Source organism: Myodes glareolus, chromosome 5 (assembly GCF_982192425.1).
Source record: "Myodes glareolus chromosome 5, mMyoGla1.1, whole genome shotgun sequence".
Lineage (NCBI taxonomy): Eukaryota > Metazoa > Chordata > Mammalia > Rodentia > Cricetidae > Myodes > Myodes glareolus.
Genome location: NC_142030.1, coordinates 22,352,865 through 22,369,558, shown reverse-complemented (window position 1 = coordinate 22,369,558; position 16,694 = coordinate 22,352,865). Strand labels below are relative to the sequence as shown.

The 16,694-nt window shown below is 49.4% G+C and overlaps 1 protein-coding gene across 1 annotated transcript; it reads right to left on the bottom strand.

Moving 5' to 3' along the window:
• Nucleotides 1-2,804: 2,804 nt before the first annotated feature.
• On the bottom strand, nt 2,805-16,674 carry Casq1 (calsequestrin 1). The gene is made up of 12 exons (XM_048448889.3): nt 15,353-16,674; nt 12,846-14,998; nt 11,163-11,247; nt 9,964-10,064; nt 9,214-9,325; nt 8,775-8,848; nt 8,320-8,450; nt 6,882-6,927; nt 6,448-6,502; nt 6,130-6,230; nt 4,912-4,986; nt 2,805-3,414 (listed from the first exon to the last, which is right to left on the bottom strand). The coding sequence occupies exons 2-12, from the start codon at nt 13,122-13,124 to the stop codon at nt 3,253-3,255; spliced, it is 1,221 nt and encodes a 406-aa protein (XP_048304846.3). The 5' UTR covers nt 13,125-14,998; nt 15,353-16,674; the 3' UTR covers nt 2,805-3,252.
• Nucleotides 16,675-16,694: the final 20 nt, after the last annotated feature.

The following is a 16,694-nucleotide window of genomic DNA, read 5'->3' as shown; positions in this document are numbered from 1 at the left end:
GGACAGGAGTATGGACTCTGCCTCTTCCACTTCTACTGTGGAACGGTCCTCAGATTAATTTTTCCCCAGTGGGTCGCTTTTGTGCCCTCTGACTTTTGGATGATCACGGTGGCCAGGACCCCTGGAAAGCGGAAGCAATTTGGATTGGGGGTTTTGGAAGGCCTGTGACCTCTGGGTTCTCTTGGCTACTTTGCTTTGGTATTTGGAAAAACCTCCTTCCTGGCCTTATAGGTCAGAGGAGCAGTAGAAAATGATCAAGTTTATCCATGCTAGGAATAGAAATGGGGATGGGGGTGGGGAGGAGCAGCAACAGGGTAATAATCTCTTTTACTTGGCCTGGAGCCATGATCTCTTCTGGATAATAGCAGCTGGACCCCTGTGCTCCTCCTGCCTTGCCTTTCCCAAATAAACCCCACACACTCGCCCCCTACACACACACACACACACACACTATGATGTAATTTTATTTTCTGGGGAAAAAAGCCATGAGCTCAGCATGCAAATATAGACAACTAACAAAGCCACACTTAGCTGTCTCCTAGCTCTGTCCCTCTGCCTAGGCCCAGTGTGATAATTCTCACTTCCCCTCCACCTCAGGGACTTTCCTCCCCCATAGTCTCAGCCAGACTGAAAGAGGGAAGGGAGAATTGGAGAAGCCTTCGATATCCACTCCATCTCTAGCATAAGGGATCTCAGCTCAACCCTTGGAAGTGTCTGGCCTTGAAAAGTATGACCATCCTTCCGTGTTTGCAGGCCACTAGAATGTCTCATCTTGCCACTGTTCTAGCTTGGCAGGAGACCCTTCCAGAAGCCTCAGTGAGTCGTTCCTTCTGGGAGAAGCAGGTCATGTTCCTGCCACCTTAAATTTCACAGGGCTTCTCTTTGCTCTTTTTCCCCAGTGTGGCTGGCCGCTGCCCCTTTGAAGATAACATACCCCCCCAGAATTTGCTTTTGTACCTAATTCTGTGTCGTAGAAACAAAAATCTATCTTGTCGACCCATCTTTGAGACTCAGCAACTGTATAACATGTTGTATTTAAATGAAGCAAATCAGACAGCAGACACAGAGACTATGAGCTTCCTGCTTACTGTTTCCTCTAAGTTCATCAAGTTCAGTGTCCACCAGCCAATGAGGATGCTGTGCCAATATAAGGTTCTTCCTACAGTCAGAAATATAAAGTCTTTAGGGACTGGTACCAGATAGGTGCTTAAAAAAACAGGAAGTTGTTTAGTGTGGTGTCTTTCACTGACCTGTACTAAACAAACCCCATACTTTTATGGTGTAACCTAACACCCAATTATTAGTTATCCATTATGTGTGAATAGGTTGACAGATATTTGGTTTCTGTTCTATACACTATGGCCATTTTCTCTAAGAACGCTGCCTGGGTAGATCTGTCCGTGGAGAGTGAAAATGTCTATAATCTCAGGGCTCATTTTTCCACACTTAGACATCCACTAACTTTACACTGGTTTCACAAAAACTAGGGTGAGGCATAACGTTGTATACACCTGCCATGTCAAGATTCAGAGTGTTAAAACAAGAGGACTCCCATCTTGGGCTACATAGTGATGCCCTATCTAAAAACAACAAGGTCTCTTTATTTAGAACCTTGTGCTTACTCCCATCTGAACCTATCCTGGGGGTGGGAGGATGTGTGTGTGTGAATCTTTTTCACAAAACTCTAACAGGTTTGAGTCTGGGGATGCTCTTAGTTCAAAAGGCAATACTTCCTCGTTGCCATGACCACCACATGGGTCCAGATTCTCCCCAGCTCACTGATCATACAGTTTCTGATTAGGAGTGGGGCTCTTTGTCTTTGCATCACCTCCCCTTCCCAAGTCGATTCTGGTTTTTGCTATTTTTGCCCTTCTATCCCAGTTCATAGGATTTAGTTCAAACACTTGTACAAACCAACCCCATTACGCTTGCCCAATCCCGTGGCCACAACTTGAATTTCTCTTCACTTTTCTGACCTCTGGTTCCGCCAAAATGACAAACACACCCTGCTAATGCTTTCGAGTTTGTTGTTGTTGCTTCCACTGACTGGATTGCCCCTGTCCCAACTCCTTTGGCTCCCGTCAAATCCCATTCTGCAGTTGAAGGTCTGGAGAAGGTTTGCTTCCATTGTGGAAGTCACCAAGTCCATGTTTATCCCCCTCTCCTACCTTGTTGTTTCATTCTTTCTTTAAACTACCATGGGGGCAAGTCTTTATGTTCAAGGCCCTATAGAAATAAAGAGAAAGCCTGGATCCCTGCCCTCAGGACTCAATCTAGTGGCTGTATAATAGCAGAACAGTAACAGGGTGCATCAAGTATAAGAACAGAGGTGTAGGTGTATGTACACAGAAACAGCAGCAGGGACCACGGAAGGAGACGGCAGGACCGCCAGGATCTGGAGAGACCCTCACTAAGAAAGAACAGTGGACTCAGTCTTAATGTTCAAATACAGAGCCTCTGGGAGGGCACTATAAAGCAGCCACATAATCAATTACATATTGCTATGGTATTCTTCGGCTGTTAAGGGTGCTAGGCTTAACTTTCCAGCAACGCTAGTCAGCTCAAGAGCAGGGACAGGCCTGGCGCTGTCTGTTCCTCCAGATCCCAGCAGCAGCACTGGACAAACACCATGTGTTCAGAAAAGGCTTGTTGACTGGAGGCAGCTAAATACCCAGCCCTCCCTGGGATAACTGCTGATCAGCTCCTAGCTCACTCCTAACAAGGCACTCACAGTGAAATCTCCCCTCCGATGGTCACCTCCCTCCTGCCATCAGGGCGAGGCATCGTCAACAACAGACGCTTGCTCATTCTGCCCCAGATCTCTTTATTAAGGCCTTGCATTTGACCCAAATACATTAACAAGAGATGGGTGAGATACATCCCTGAACACAGTACCTCCCTTCCTCCTGGCCTGGATCAGGACAGCCAGAAAGGTTTAAGATTTGAAAAGTGGGAGACTGTATTGATGGAAGGGACAGAGAAGGGATGGCAAGAGAATCAGAAAGTATGGGGAGGAGAGAATCAGTAGATATGGAAATGAGAGAGATGAAAGAACTGGGCTGGTATCTGAGGAAAAGCAGCTCCCTTTCTCATCAGCGGGGGAGACCAGGACCTCAAGCACCCTGTATATAGACCACAGTGGGCCCTGTAGTAGAGAGTGACCTAGTGTCCCAAGGAGCTTGGGGCAGTGCGCGGATGGTAGGAAGGTACGTGTGAAGAGCAAGTGGGGCTGGTAGGTGGTTGCCACGGCAACTAGTCGTCGTCGTCGTCGTCGTCATCGTCATCATCGTCATCGTCGTCGTCGTCATCCTCTGTGTTGATTTCTCCCGCCAGCACATCCTCCAGCCAGTCCTCCAGCTCCTCGGCGGAAGGCAGATCCTCCTCATTGTCCATCTCCATCCATATGCTGTCCGCCTAGGTGATGGCACAGGTAGGGGATGGGAGCTAAAGTTAGTGCAGAGCTGGCCCTCGTCCTCCCGCTCACTGTAGTGTACAGCCTTTGTCCCTTCCGTGGCCAGAGCGCCTATGCTGGTGAAGATCAGAGTTAGCATAGTGATGGCCCTGAGTGGAAAGACAAGATGAACTGGCTACGAACCTCCCTTCGGTCTGTCTTCCTTTACTGTTGCCATCCTGACCTGCTGAAAGCATGCATCTCTATTGCGTCCATAATACAAAAGCACCAGTGGTTACTCATGGCCAACAGAATAATGTCAGAAGTGCCAACATTCAAGGTTTTCATAAAATGATTTTCTAGTAATAGTCTCAGTGATCTTAAAGTCTAAAACTCTATTTAAAAAAATACTTGCCTAGTCCCAAACCTGATATTCACTTTTTTTTGCTGTGTTTTTGTTTTTATTGTGTTGTTGGTTTGTTTGTTTCTCATTCTTTTTTTTTTTAAGATGATGAATCACACCTTTAATCTCAGCACTCGAGAGGTAGAGGCAGGTATATCTCTGATTTCGAGGCCACCCTGGTCTATAGAGTGAGTCCCAGGACAGCCAGGGCTGTATGGATAAAAACCTGTCTCAAAAACAAAAAATAAAAACAAACAAAAAAATGTGTACTTGCTTTCCAACCTTGGCTGGCTGGTTTCATACTCTGCCATGTAACCCCAGCTGGTTTTGAACTCTCCGGAGTACTTCCAGCCTTTGCCTCTCCCGTGCTTAGGTTGCAGGCATGGACCACCAGGCCTGGCTCTCAGTTTGGAGAGTTTGTCTCCTACTGAAATCTTGTACACTATGTGATCTCCACCGTAAGGCTGCTTTCTCTTAAACTCTGCTCCAAGTCTCTCAAGCAGAAATTCCAGCCTTGCTAGCATTTTATTTCTATTATAAAACTTCCCAAAGCCAGCCCTACAATGAACAGAATACTTGCCTATTCCGTTAGACTGAGAATACTACCAAAGCAAAAGCTGCACTACTCAATTCAGCTCGACACATAAGTATCTACTATGTGGTCACCAGAAGACGTCTGCCTTCAAAATATTCCAAGACTGCTAGAAGAGATAGGATGCTTTAAAGGGAAGCTCTTAATCCCAGTGGCTCCCAGGGTACCGTAGAGGGGATGATTCCAAAGAGAAACTCAGTAGAGGACAAAGAAATTGAACTGGACTTTGAAGAATGACATGATTCCAGCGAGTGAAAGATTCAAATGCTCAGATCACGTGTCTCCACCCCACGGGTCCAGCCATTTGACCAGAGTGTCTTCTGCTCCTGGGCAGTGCTTGCTTGCTTGTTAGCAGCAGTGTGAAAGAGAGCTAGCTATGCTGAGACAGCTGCTGCTGTCTAGGGCCACACCACCCTAAACACACCCAGTTCCATCTGATCTTGTTGGCGAAGCAAGGTCGAGCCCCGTTAGTACTTGGGTGGGAGATGATCTGTTGCATAGCCAGGAATGAGGAAAGGAACTCACGTCTGTAACATTGACAACTCCTATTTGTGGAGCTGACAAGTCGATGTCAAACGTCTTCTCCCAGTATGGGACCAACTGTGGAGAGAACCAAAAACGTCAACTTAATACAGGTTAGAAGTTCCCAAGCCCATCAGAGGCCGAGTCTCGGGCCAGGGATAAAAGGAGGCAGGTTGAGCTGTGCTAATGAATGGAGGGACAGCCCAGCTGTGGACCACAAGCTTGTAGGTAAAGCTAATCAGTGAAAGAGAAGAAACCTCAAAGGAAAAAGATGAGGAAAGCAGCTTCTCCCTTTGGAGAAGTAGATCAGAAACTCTGCTTTGTTCCTGGTCTCCCTATGATTGACCATATGCCTTGGGGCAACTCACTTCTCTTTGCAGAGCCCTCAGTTCCCTCATCACTCTTTTTAATATTTATTTATTTTTGATTTTTTTTTGAGACAGGGTTTCTCTATGTAACAGTCCTAGCTGTCCTGGAACTTGCTTTGTATACCAGGCTGGCCTTGAACTCACAGAGATCCACCTGCTTCTGCCTCCCAAGTGCTGGGATTAAAGGTGTGTGCCACCACCATCCAGCTACTTAAGATTTATTTTTATTTTTACTTATGTGTGTTTGTTTGAGTGTTTACCACGTGTGTGCATACCTTCAGAAATGGTATGGATCCCCTGTAGTTGAACAACCACCAGACATGGGTGCTGAGAACTGAACTCAGGTCCTCTGGAAGAGCAGCGCATGCTCCTAACCTCTGAGCCATCTCTCCAGCTCAGTTCCTGCATGTCTTAACATAAGTACTTATACCCGGCAATCATCAGTATTCTGTCACGTTCCTGTTTGCTCATTCAACAACAAATGGCAGATGTTGGGGGTTCAGCTGAGAGTGGAGCCATCTCCTGGCTCATGGAATCTGCTGACTTTCTGAATTCATGTGCAGTGTGCTGTGTCCAGCTGCTGGCCAGAAGACCGCTTTTCAGCTCTGGCACACTAATCACCTGTCCGCCTCTGGTCTGGGAATCACATACTACATCCCGTGCAAGCACATCTCATCCCCCTTCCCCTTGCTCAGGATGCCCTCTGTGTCTACATTGCTCATGAACACGAAGCAGGCATAATATTCTGGGTCCCCAACTAGGAAGTACGTAGGGCTAGGAATTCTGAAACAAAAAAGGTGCCCCAGGCCAAGTCCCCAGATTAGGAGCCCAGTGCTTGAGCCGGGCCTCTTACCAGGGGGAAGTCATCAGGGTCAATCCAGATGATGCTAAGATCAGGGTTTTCAGTGTTGTCTTGGGCCACCGCCTTGAGAGTCTCTAAGAACTCATAACCATCTTGGAGGGAGCAGAAGGGAGAAAAGTGAGGTGGAGCAGAAAGGAAAGGGACACAGGAGACAGGAATCCAGGCCTGTTTCCTCACCTCCTACACCAACACACTGCACGCCCCAGGCTGCTCGCAAACTCCCAGGAATGCCTTCCGCAGTCCTATGACCCAGCAATCACACCACCCACCCCTGGCTTCCCCCAGGCCACGTCAGGGTTCTTTCCTCACCAGGATCAGCTTCCTCTGCAAAGGCCACGATGTGGATCCCGTCCATATCATCCTCCTGTTGGAGGGTGAGGAGGGGAACAGGGTTAGAGCTGGGGGCGACCTTACTCTACTCCTATCCAGCCTCCTTGACATTGCTTGAGTCTGAGTCATGGAATGCCACCTTGTATTTCCATGGTGGTGACTCTTCTCTGAGTGACTCCCTTCCGGCTCTGGTAATCTCTACCCTCAGAGTTCAAGACTACCGTGACCTCTTCATTCACTTATGCCTGCCATCGGAGGTGTGTTCTTCAGTACAGAAACCTTGCCCCTTGACCGAGATACTGCTCTTCCCCCCACCCCCCAGCGGAAGACACAAGGTAGAGGAAGGATGGCCATTTCTAAGACTCGTACCCACCCCTGCTCCCCAAGCACCGGGTCCTGGGAGAGGCACTCACCCAAGTCTCATACATACTCTCAGGCTTCAGTTTCCTCAGGGTTGATCTAGAAGAGAGACAGAGGGTCCCTGCTCAGTGGGTGAGAAGAACATCTCCCTCCAGAAGGTCCTCACAGCTGAAACCCCCTCTGGGTCAGACCTAGGCCATAGACAGCTTGTACCCCAGAACAAAGCCAGCTTGCAAATCTAAAGCTCTGGGTGTCAGGCCCAGATCATTGCATGGCTGCAAAACAATGGCTGGTGGGAAGGGGATGGCTGGAAGAGAGAAGCTGGGGGGAACGGTAAAAACTGGGTATCAGGGTAGTCTTTTTTTTTTTTTTTTTTTTTTTTTTTGCTCATTCAATAAAAGACAACCCAGGCTCAATAGAATTACATGCCTAAACTGGGTGGCAGTGGTGCACGCCTTTAATCCCAGCACTCAGGAGGCAGAGGCAGACAGATCTCTGTGAGTTCGAGGCCAGCCTGGTCTACAGAGCTAGTTCCAGGACAGGCTCCAAAGCTACAGAGAAACCCTGTCTCGAAAAACAAAAAAACAAAAAAACAAACAAAAAAAAGAATTACATGCCTAATGTGTGCCAGGCCCTGGGTTCCCTTCCCAGTACCAGGAGCAGGGAGGGGCTGAAATACATTGTAAATACTGAGTTAGGTATTGGGTAGAGTTAAACAATGCAAACATGTCATGCCCCAATGAAAGAGGCCAGCAGCCAGTGGGAGAGAGTAAGTGGTACTTAGACTAATGAGTGGGTATTTCTAGTTGGGAGTCTCGTGAAGGAAGAGAATTATGCGTGAGTATAGGGCAGGCTTTCCTAGCATCAGCACCGCTGATGGAGAGGGGAGGGGTGTCCTGTGCACCGCAGAAAGCTTAATAGGATTTCTGGCCTCCAATTAGAATACCAGCAACACTCCTCACATCCAAAAATGTCCTGGAAACATTGCCTAACAACCACTGGAAGGCAGAATCCTTGCACACCCCCACACACACACCAATTCCTCTACCTCTGCTACCGTTGAGAATGAGAGCAGGCATGGGACTGAGTTAAGGCTTAAATCCCAGTTCTGACTCCTCTTCCCCTTGACGCCTCTTTCATTGAGAATGATAAAAGGATGCAATTCAACAATAGAGAGGAGGAGTCTTCTAAGTCCCTGGTCAGAACACAGGCATCACTACTCACTTGTTGGCAAAGTCCTTAAATCGTAACCAGCCCCATAGTCCACATGCATTTACAGAAGACTTTGTATAGGGCTCAGGGCTAAGATCCGGGGCACAAAATATAATGCAGAACTACTAGTGTATCAGTGAGCACCAATGTCCAGAAGAGTATTCATCTCCAGCGGACACTGGCTTCCAGGTTGGCTTAAGTGTCCCAGCCCAGTTCACAGACTGGTGTTCTAGCCCCAAGAGGAACCCGCCCCCACTAAGAGGGTTGCTCAGTCCCCACCTCCTGTGCTCCTCCACGAAGCTGACAATCTCCTCTTCACTGTTGGGTTTGTCTGGGATGGTCACAGGCTCGTCCATGAAGGCCTCGTAGAAATCAATCTCATTTAACTTCAGGGTTAGCTTCTTTGCCACCTTTGAGGAAGTAGACAAGAGTCGTGAGTAGGAGATGCAGGGTCCGAGTGGGACCTAGTATAGAGGAGGCATGAGCTGCAGGAAAGGAGTCAGAAAATGTGGGTCTGCGGGTGTAACTTCCCTGGGCTACTTTAACAGGACAAAGACGGGGTAGACAATCTAATGCCCCTCTTCCCTTCAACTGTATAGGAGAAGAAAGGGATGAGTTTCAGGTGGGGGAGTGCCGGCATGCAGAATGGGACCAAGACCCAATCAATTTGGGAGAGAAGGCTGGGGGCAATTTAAGGGTGTAGGGAGAGCTGATGCGGTTTCGGGGAAGAGAACCTTGCTGTCGAAAGTGGCGAAGAACGGGATATAGGGATGAAACTCTTCGGCAGCATCCTCGAAAGCTTTGTAGTCTGAGGGGAAGAAGGGACAGTCATTCTCGGGGTCTGCCAAAGAAACAGCCCCTTGGCTTCTCTGCAGATCTTTCTGGACACATGGGTCTCAGGAGGAGGCCCATCTCCTCTAACCTCTAGTTCTTTGAGAATAAAATACAACTGAATTGTAGCGGAAGTTCTGGAATGCGGGGCGGGAGGAGGGGGAGGATTGGGGAATGCCCCAGGGTACAGGAGATAGGACAGATGAAGGAGCTGACCCTGGGAAGGAAGGAGACAGACAGGAAGTTCAGAACCAGAGATGCTGAGCCACTGGCAGAAGGAGGGAGGCAGGAGGACGGGTGGCAAGCGGGGTCAGAGAGGGGAGCAGTGGAGCTGTTACCCACGCTCTGAGTCTTTGCTCTTGAAATAGCCAATGAGTTTGTTCTCATCCTCAATATTCTCAAATGCCTGCAGTTCTCGTTCACCTTCGATCAATTCGACGGGGTCTTCTAGGACCTGGAAGAACAAGAACATCGAGAAGACCATTTCTGTCCTCACTGATAGGACCCAGAGAGGGATCTAGGGAAAGGCAGGGGACTTTTTCGGGATAAAGAACTAGATGGTGGTAGAGGGTGGGCATATGGCCCGTGTGCTGTACACTATTAATGATGTATGTGCAATGTGTGTGAGGTGTATGTTCTGTATCTTCTGTTTGGCATGGGGTATAGGTTTGTGATATGTTTTTGTATGTGTGGTTTATTTATGGGTCTAGTTGCATGGTATATATCTGATAAAAGTTGTGTATGTCGCATGTTATGTGTGATATATGAGTGTTGTATGTCATGTGTGCTGCACATGAATGTGCATTGTATTATGTTGTGTGTCTGGTATATGTGGTGTATATATATGATGTGTGTTATATGTTACATGTGAGCATATATGCATGGTATATGTCTGTTTTGTGTGCATTGTGTCTGATCTGTGTGGAATATGTATATCTATTGTATGTTGCATGTGGTATGTGTGCAGCATATGTAGTATGTGTGTCTGGTTTGTGGTGTCTGTGGTGTGTGTGTGTAGGGGTGTAGGGTGGATCAGTAGGGACGAAGGGGCATTGGAAATGTCAAGGCTGCCAGGCTCAGGAGAGTCCTCACATCAAGCAGAAACTCCACCAGAGTGTCCGCAGCAAATTCGCCATCGTACTCAATGACTTCATCTCCTTTAAACACATAAACGCTGTCCTCTTCAATTAGTCCTAAGGAACACAGGGGAGGTGAGCTGCGACCCCAGCCTTCCCTGAGTCGAACTTCTGGTTAGAGCTCACTGGATAATCCCAGCAGACTCATCCCTGCCTCTCCATTTCTCTCCCCCACCTACCTTCAACAACTCCTTACACCCTGCATTCTATGTCCATGCCTCAGGATTTAGTTCAGGAGCTAACCTCACAGCTGAGCAGGCTAAGAAGCTGGGGCAAGGAGGGGTTGTGGGGAGCAGGTAGGGTCTGAGGGGAGGAAACCGGAAAGATGCGGATTCTAGGAACACAGCTCCCTTGCTCTGCCTACATAGCCGGGGATGAATATTCCTGCCAGCGTCTCTGAAGACTCTAGGAGCTGCTTCTCTGCTATGGCTGTCCAGATGACTTGTTGCTAACTACCCTTCCCCCATCCACATCCGGTGTCCAGCCTGTGCTGCCGCCTGGTGGCCGGGTGATGTAACATCTGTGCTCTGCTAAGAGGGGGGAGGGGAGGGATGAGGGAGAGGGTGGGGGAGGAGAGAAGTTGAAAAGGTGTTTGCAGAAGGTCTCTCTGGCTATGCCTGTATTTCTTGATTTCCCCTTTTTTTCTAACATCTAGCTGTGTTTCTTTTTCTTTGTTTCTTCTCTTGTGTTTTTTTTTTTAAACTAAATAATGTTAGTATACAGAGCGAAGTATCTACATTCACTTTTTTTTTTGGTTGTTTCACTATGTAACTGAGGAGGCCCACAATACTACTGCTTTATCCTCCCAAGTACAAGTAGGACAAGAACGAGCCACCATACCCCTGCTCATGTCCAGCCTTGACCATTTTCTAGATAAAGATGGCTAAGAACGAGCCACCATACCCCTGCTCATGTCCAGCCTTGACCATTTTCTAGATAAAGATGGCTACCACCTTGTCCCACTCCATCTCGTGCTCAGATTGGAGCAGGCACAAGTCTCTGTATAGAGTATCCCCAGTTTCAGACTCCCCTCCCCACCAGAATAGATATGGTAGAAGAACTCCTAAGTCCCCCGAATCTCCCCCAAGTCCTCCACTGAGGCATCTCTGTTCTGGCATCCCCTTTCTGCTTCTTGCCCCTCCTTCCCTTCCTTACCTAGTTTCTTGGCCACAGCTGCATCCTTCTCAGAGTCCACAAGGCCGAAGCCAACACCCTTGTCTTCTAGGACTTGGGCTGCTAACTGGAAGAAGGAGTCAGGGTTAAACTTAGCCCCTAGAATTTAACCCCCTTCCCCATTTAACGCTTTCCCATCATCAGGTCAGCTGAGGTCCAAGAAACTTAAGCTTTGACCTTGACCATTCGTTAAGATGCATACTATCCCCAAACACCCCATAATCCTAGCCTGTCTTTGGCGCAATGTTTTTAAAGATCGTGGGTATTGACTGCTCATTGTAAAGTTCCTGAGGGAAGCTGAGGAGTCTCACCTTCCCTGAAGGGCTGGGCCCTGCCTTCGATCCTGATCAAAGGCCAAACTCAGCATAGGGGGATATAGGATCCTTGGGACCCTCACATAACTCCCAAAGTGAGAACTGAGACAGATGGGGTGGGTGGGGGCGGCTGGTCATGTTGCTGAAGGCTGGGAAAGTCTAGAAAGTCAAGAGTCAAGAGGTCACCATTCATCACCCAAGGAGGGAGAGCCACGGACAGAAACTAAGTAGCATTCTTCTTCCAGATCCGTCTCCCCCTTTCCTGTAGTACTGTAGCATTTGTAGCCAGTCTTCAGGGTAGTCACAGGCTGGTCACTCCCCCACAAGCCTCCCCACCCAAGCAATCCACCCTGACTCCTTCTGCTGTGGGTGCACTGCACTCCGCCCAGTCCTGCAGCACAGTGATTCTTAGGGGAACGGGAGGGTGGGTGGCAGGTGGATGGCAGAGGCTACTGAGCACGCAGGATAAAAATACTTGGCTCATTAATCAGACAGCGGTGTCCAGAGCCCGACAGGGCACGCAGAAATGCAAGCCTGGGGCCTGGTGTCTTACACTGAAATGTTCCAAGGTTTTTATACAAAGTGGGGCCTCTTTGTATCACCAAGCCAGAGAAGGGACCAGAGAGGTTCAGACAAAAAACCAAACAAAACAAAGCATGAAGATATCGCAGCTCCCTTAAAGGGGTGTGTGGCCATGTATCCCAATCATAAGACCTCCCTGCTGCAACTTGCCCCCGTAGCCTTGTGCTCTGTATTAACTGTCTCTGCTGTGGGTTAAGTCTGGGGGGGGAGGGGGTAAAGAAATCTCTTCCCTGAAAGAAAAGATGGGGAAGGCATGCTGAAGAATTTTCCAAAGGACATTTGTTTAATGTAGTAGGGACAAAAGAGGAATTGGAGGAGGGAAAGGGACTGACTGGGCTGGGAGGCTCGTGGGAGGCCTCCAGGAGATATTTAACTACATAGTCATTAAGTCAGTCATAGGTAAATATCAGTCCTGTTTACATTCCTGCTGGGTATTGGGGGTAAAGCCCTAAGTGTGTGAGGGGGATGTATTTTGGCTAGGAGAGAACATGGCAGAGGCCTGCACGCAGCCCCCCTCCATCCCAGCTAAACCTGGGACCCCTGCCTTCTACCGCACAGACAGACCCCTACAGCACTTGCCCTAAAGTTACCAAAGGAAGCATAGGACTCTGGTTCCTGAGTCTTTTTCTTTTGGCTAAGGCCGCATTCCAGTCATGCTCTCCGTGAAGACAAAGGCCCTGTGATGCTCTGACCCCAGCCTCCACCCTCAGACACGGGGCTCACAGAAGGAACTGGGCATGCTCCCTCGGGCCTGCTATTCTCTACTCACCTCCAGGATTAGCTCCTCCATCTCAAATTGTCTTTGTGAGGCCTTGTCGTCCTCGGGGGGCTCATGGTAGAGGAGGGCCAGCACCTCATACTTCTTGAACACATTCTTGTAGTTCTTTGCATTCACATTGATGACACGGTCCACACCGTCGTACTCAGGGAAGTCCAGCCCTTCCTCCCCCTGGACCCCTGACTTGGGTATCCCCAGCACCAGTACAAACAGCAGTGCTAGCCGCAGCTTGGGCACTGCCCTGGCCCCCATCCTGTCAGTAGCTCTCATGGAGGTAGTGGGATCTAGGTCTGCTCTCCTGGTCCTGAGGAGGTCAGCTGCAATAGGGAGGTGCCCCTGGATACAAGAGTCCTGAGTTAGGGGCTCTGGGTGGGGGTGGGGTAGGGAGTGGGCCAGAGCAGTGGACGGAGGACACTGCTGGGTCCTGGAGAAACTGCCGACAGAGCCAAGTGGAAAAGGGTCAGGAGGAGCAATAGGAGCAGGGGCGGGGAGGGAACCGGAGCTGCCCCTTGAAACTGGCACCCCTCCGTCCCCACCTGGTCCTGTCTAAATATGTCTCTGTGGTTGGCAGGGGAGATGGATAACCTTCTGAGGCCAGGACAGCTCCATGAGAGCCTGAATCCTCCCGCCTCCTACACCTCTTCCCTAGGCTCCCAGGAGCTCCTTCCTTCCCCCTCCCCCAATGGCCAGGGCTCCTCAGCCCCTGGCCCCATGCAGGCCTAAGAGCTCATCGCCATATTAAGAAAGGGAAAGGGAGAGATGTCGGATCTAAAAATAAGACCAGATGAGTTAGGGGTAAGTGAAGCCGGGGCTGGAGGAGGGGAGACAGAGGGGTAACGGGGGATCCCAGGGTAGGACAAGGCTAATCAGAAAGAAATGTAGGTGAAGAAGTGAACACAGTTCGGGTCAGAGGCTAAGCTGAGGATGAAGTGGGGGGAAATGTGCGATTTCTTCTGACGCCTAAAATCTGGCAATCATCCATAGGTAGTCTATTTCTTTGATCCTATGAAGGAGAGGGGGGCAATAAAAGCACATTCCAGGCTCCAGGAAAGAAACCCCCTGCAGTTCCCTTTAAAGAATGTGGACCAAGGATGAGATCATTCTCTGAATAAAAGATGGAGCGGAGTCCAAGACCAGAAGCCTGGCTTCACTCCAGCCAGTTTCCTTTGCTTCAGTCACCAGTCCTAACTCAGGAATGTACGGGGAAGGACGGGGCTGGCCCGGATTCCATCCTGTGGGGATGTGGACTTGGGCTTGCTCAGCCGGCAAGGACCACTGTGAGGAAGGGAATTCTGCTTGGCCGCTTCCTCCCAGTGCTCTCCGCCCTGATCCTGCAGGACTCTGTTTCTAGGACGTAGGGGCCTGAGCGGGTTGTCCAGGCTGTGTGATTCTAAAGAGAGCTAATAATAAAAAAATACTGTTTCTTCCTATGTCTTTCATAAGGCACCAGATGATCCGGTATAAACATGGGAAAGATCAACATGAGCTAAACAGGAAGAGTCGGGCCCTGTGCAAGGTTACCCAGGACTGTGGGTTAATTCTATGACTCTGAGACCACAGCAGAGCTGGAGGTGTGAAAACTAATGTCAGGCTCACCTCACTTGGAGGTGAAGAGCTGACTTCAGCTTTAAGTATCTAGCAAGACCCCTTTTATGACCTTCTAGGGCTCATACTAGATAGGAACCACACTGGGGCTCAAGGATCGTGAGATCACACCAAAGGAAGCTCTCCTTGTCCCCTGTGCAAGGTATTTCTCATTCGAGAAGGATAGTGTTTATTTTGCATCTAGGTAGAAATATGAACTTATGTTAGCAGAATAGCTTCTTTTGTTGCCCTATGACAGACCTTATGCGGCTAACTTAGATTCTTAAGAACAGGGCAGGGGTGGGTATAAGAGGGGCAGCTGTCACGGTAGCAGGGGAGGCCAGAGCATGTCACTGGAGCTGGGGTGATCTCAGAATCCTGTCTCCTCCCAGGAGAGTGCCCGATGTGCCAGGCAGAGCTTACAACCCTGGCTGCAAAGGCCACCCAGGCCTGCCCATGAGTAGATCCAGTCTTGGTGCCTCCTTTCTGCAGGGTTCTGGGGAGAGGCAAAGGTCTGAAGAGACAACGGAGCGCTAGATTTCTTCCATCATGAATTAGACCTTTGGAATGAGACAGGACTCCATGGTGAGCCTGGCCCCTTCAGCTCCTCCTATGCTGCCAGCTCTCCCCACCGGGGGCCCTTTCTGGCTCCATTTCCACCCTTAACCTCTTCGGCTCCTACATCACTACTCTAGGCCTCTTCTCTCTGATGCTTCCTCTGTGCTGTCCACTCAGACCCTTCCTGCCGGGCTCCCCATGTGCAGCCCTTTGGATGGATTTAACATGCCTCAGCCACCCATATCAAATGACCCTGAGTTGGGGTGTCAGTATTTTTAACCCACCAGACACTCAAAGTTCCTCACTACTGAAACTTGAGGAGCTGCTCCCTCCCCCTCCCCATCTCTCTCACATACCTCCTCACCCCTGCTTCCATCTTCCAGGGTCTGTTTCAGCCCCGTCAGCAGCCTGGGAGGACCCCAGACTGTTAGAGCTCTGTCCCCAGGAGACCTTGTGTTGGAAGAAGAAAGGGGTGGAAGGAAACCTCTCAGAGAGGAGCCCGATTCAGAGAAAGAGGGGTTGGCTACACCCTTCAATGTGAGGGATTTTTTTTTTTATTTTGTTTTGTTTTCTGCCAGCCTGCAACAGAGCTCATCCTTTAGGTCCATGCGCCACTCCCATTATCCCATTTATTTTTTGTTTGGTCCTGGTACCACTGTAAGAGTAGTTTGAAAAGCGGTTAATAGTACAAGTTCCGGAATGAGGCTCTAGCTTCTTCTGCGAAACACAGTGTAGTGGTGGGAATCTAGCAACGCTGGGTACAGCCCTTGCCGAAGTGTCGGGAGGTGTGCAATGGTACCTATGCTGTATTTTGGTAGCAGCAGCTGAGTTCCACCCGGTTTTCCTCAGCATTCCTCTGTTTCATTTGGGGCACGGATCCCTAAAAAGGTCCCTGAGAAGGAACTCAGAGTCTTAGAGCAAAGCAGAGGTGCTCACTGGGCAGAAACAAGGTATTGAGGGGGAAGACAAAGTGGGGAGGAGCCACGGGAAGAGGCTGGGTAGGAGAGAGGTTACTTGAACCTTTTTGCTAAGACCAGACCGGGAAAGCTCGGGTCCAGGGCTCAGGGTGTAGCTCAGCAACACAATACTTGCCTAGCAAGCACATCACCTGTTTCAAGGTTCTACTGGAGAGAAAGGCTAAAGCTTAGAGATGTCCTAATGACAGGTCTGCCCTAGAGGACAGGACCCCCGCCGCCACTCCATGTGACCATTCCCAAGTCATTGAATCTAGCTGGACCTGACGTTATTAGATCTCCTTGAGAGCAACAGCACTGTAGCCTGTTGTCTGACCTGAGAAAATCCAAGTCAGATCTAGATTATTTGCTCCTCCACACCCCACACCCCAAATGTGGGTGCTGATATGGGTGCTGTGGTGCCTCTACAAGATGTAGCTCAGCATCAGCTGGTTCTAGCTAGACTTTGGGGGCATTCTCTTGCCCCTTAACACTGACAGCACATGAGAGATTGATCTTAAAATGGTAAATACCCTTCAGTGACAAGTGGGCCTAATCTTCTGTTTTTAAAGTCAGGGTCTCACTGTGTAGCCTCGTCTGGCCTGGAACTCACTCTGTAGACAGCCTGGCATCAAATTCATAGAGTTCCATCTGTCCCCACCTTCCAAATGCTGGTATTAAGGGTATATGCCACCACACTCAGCCCCAGACGCTTGATTCTAGTACCTTTCCAGCCTCTTCTCAG

What these genes read in the sequence shown, in the direction of transcription:
- Casq1 (XM_048448889.3), bottom strand. Translation starts at nt 13,124, where the DNA reads ATGAGAGCTACTGACAGGATGGGGGCCAGGGCAGTGCCCAAGCTGCGG. An exon ending in TTCGTGGAGGAGCACAGGAG is followed by an intron (nt 6,928 to 8,319) that starts GTGGGGACTGAG and finishes TCTCTCTTCTAG; the next exon opens with ATCAACCCTGAGGAAACTGA. An exon ending in TGCAGAGGAAGCTGATCCTG is followed by an intron (nt 6,231 to 6,447) that starts GTGAGGAAAGAA and finishes GCTCCCTCCAAG; the next exon opens with ATGGTTATGAGTTCTTAGAG.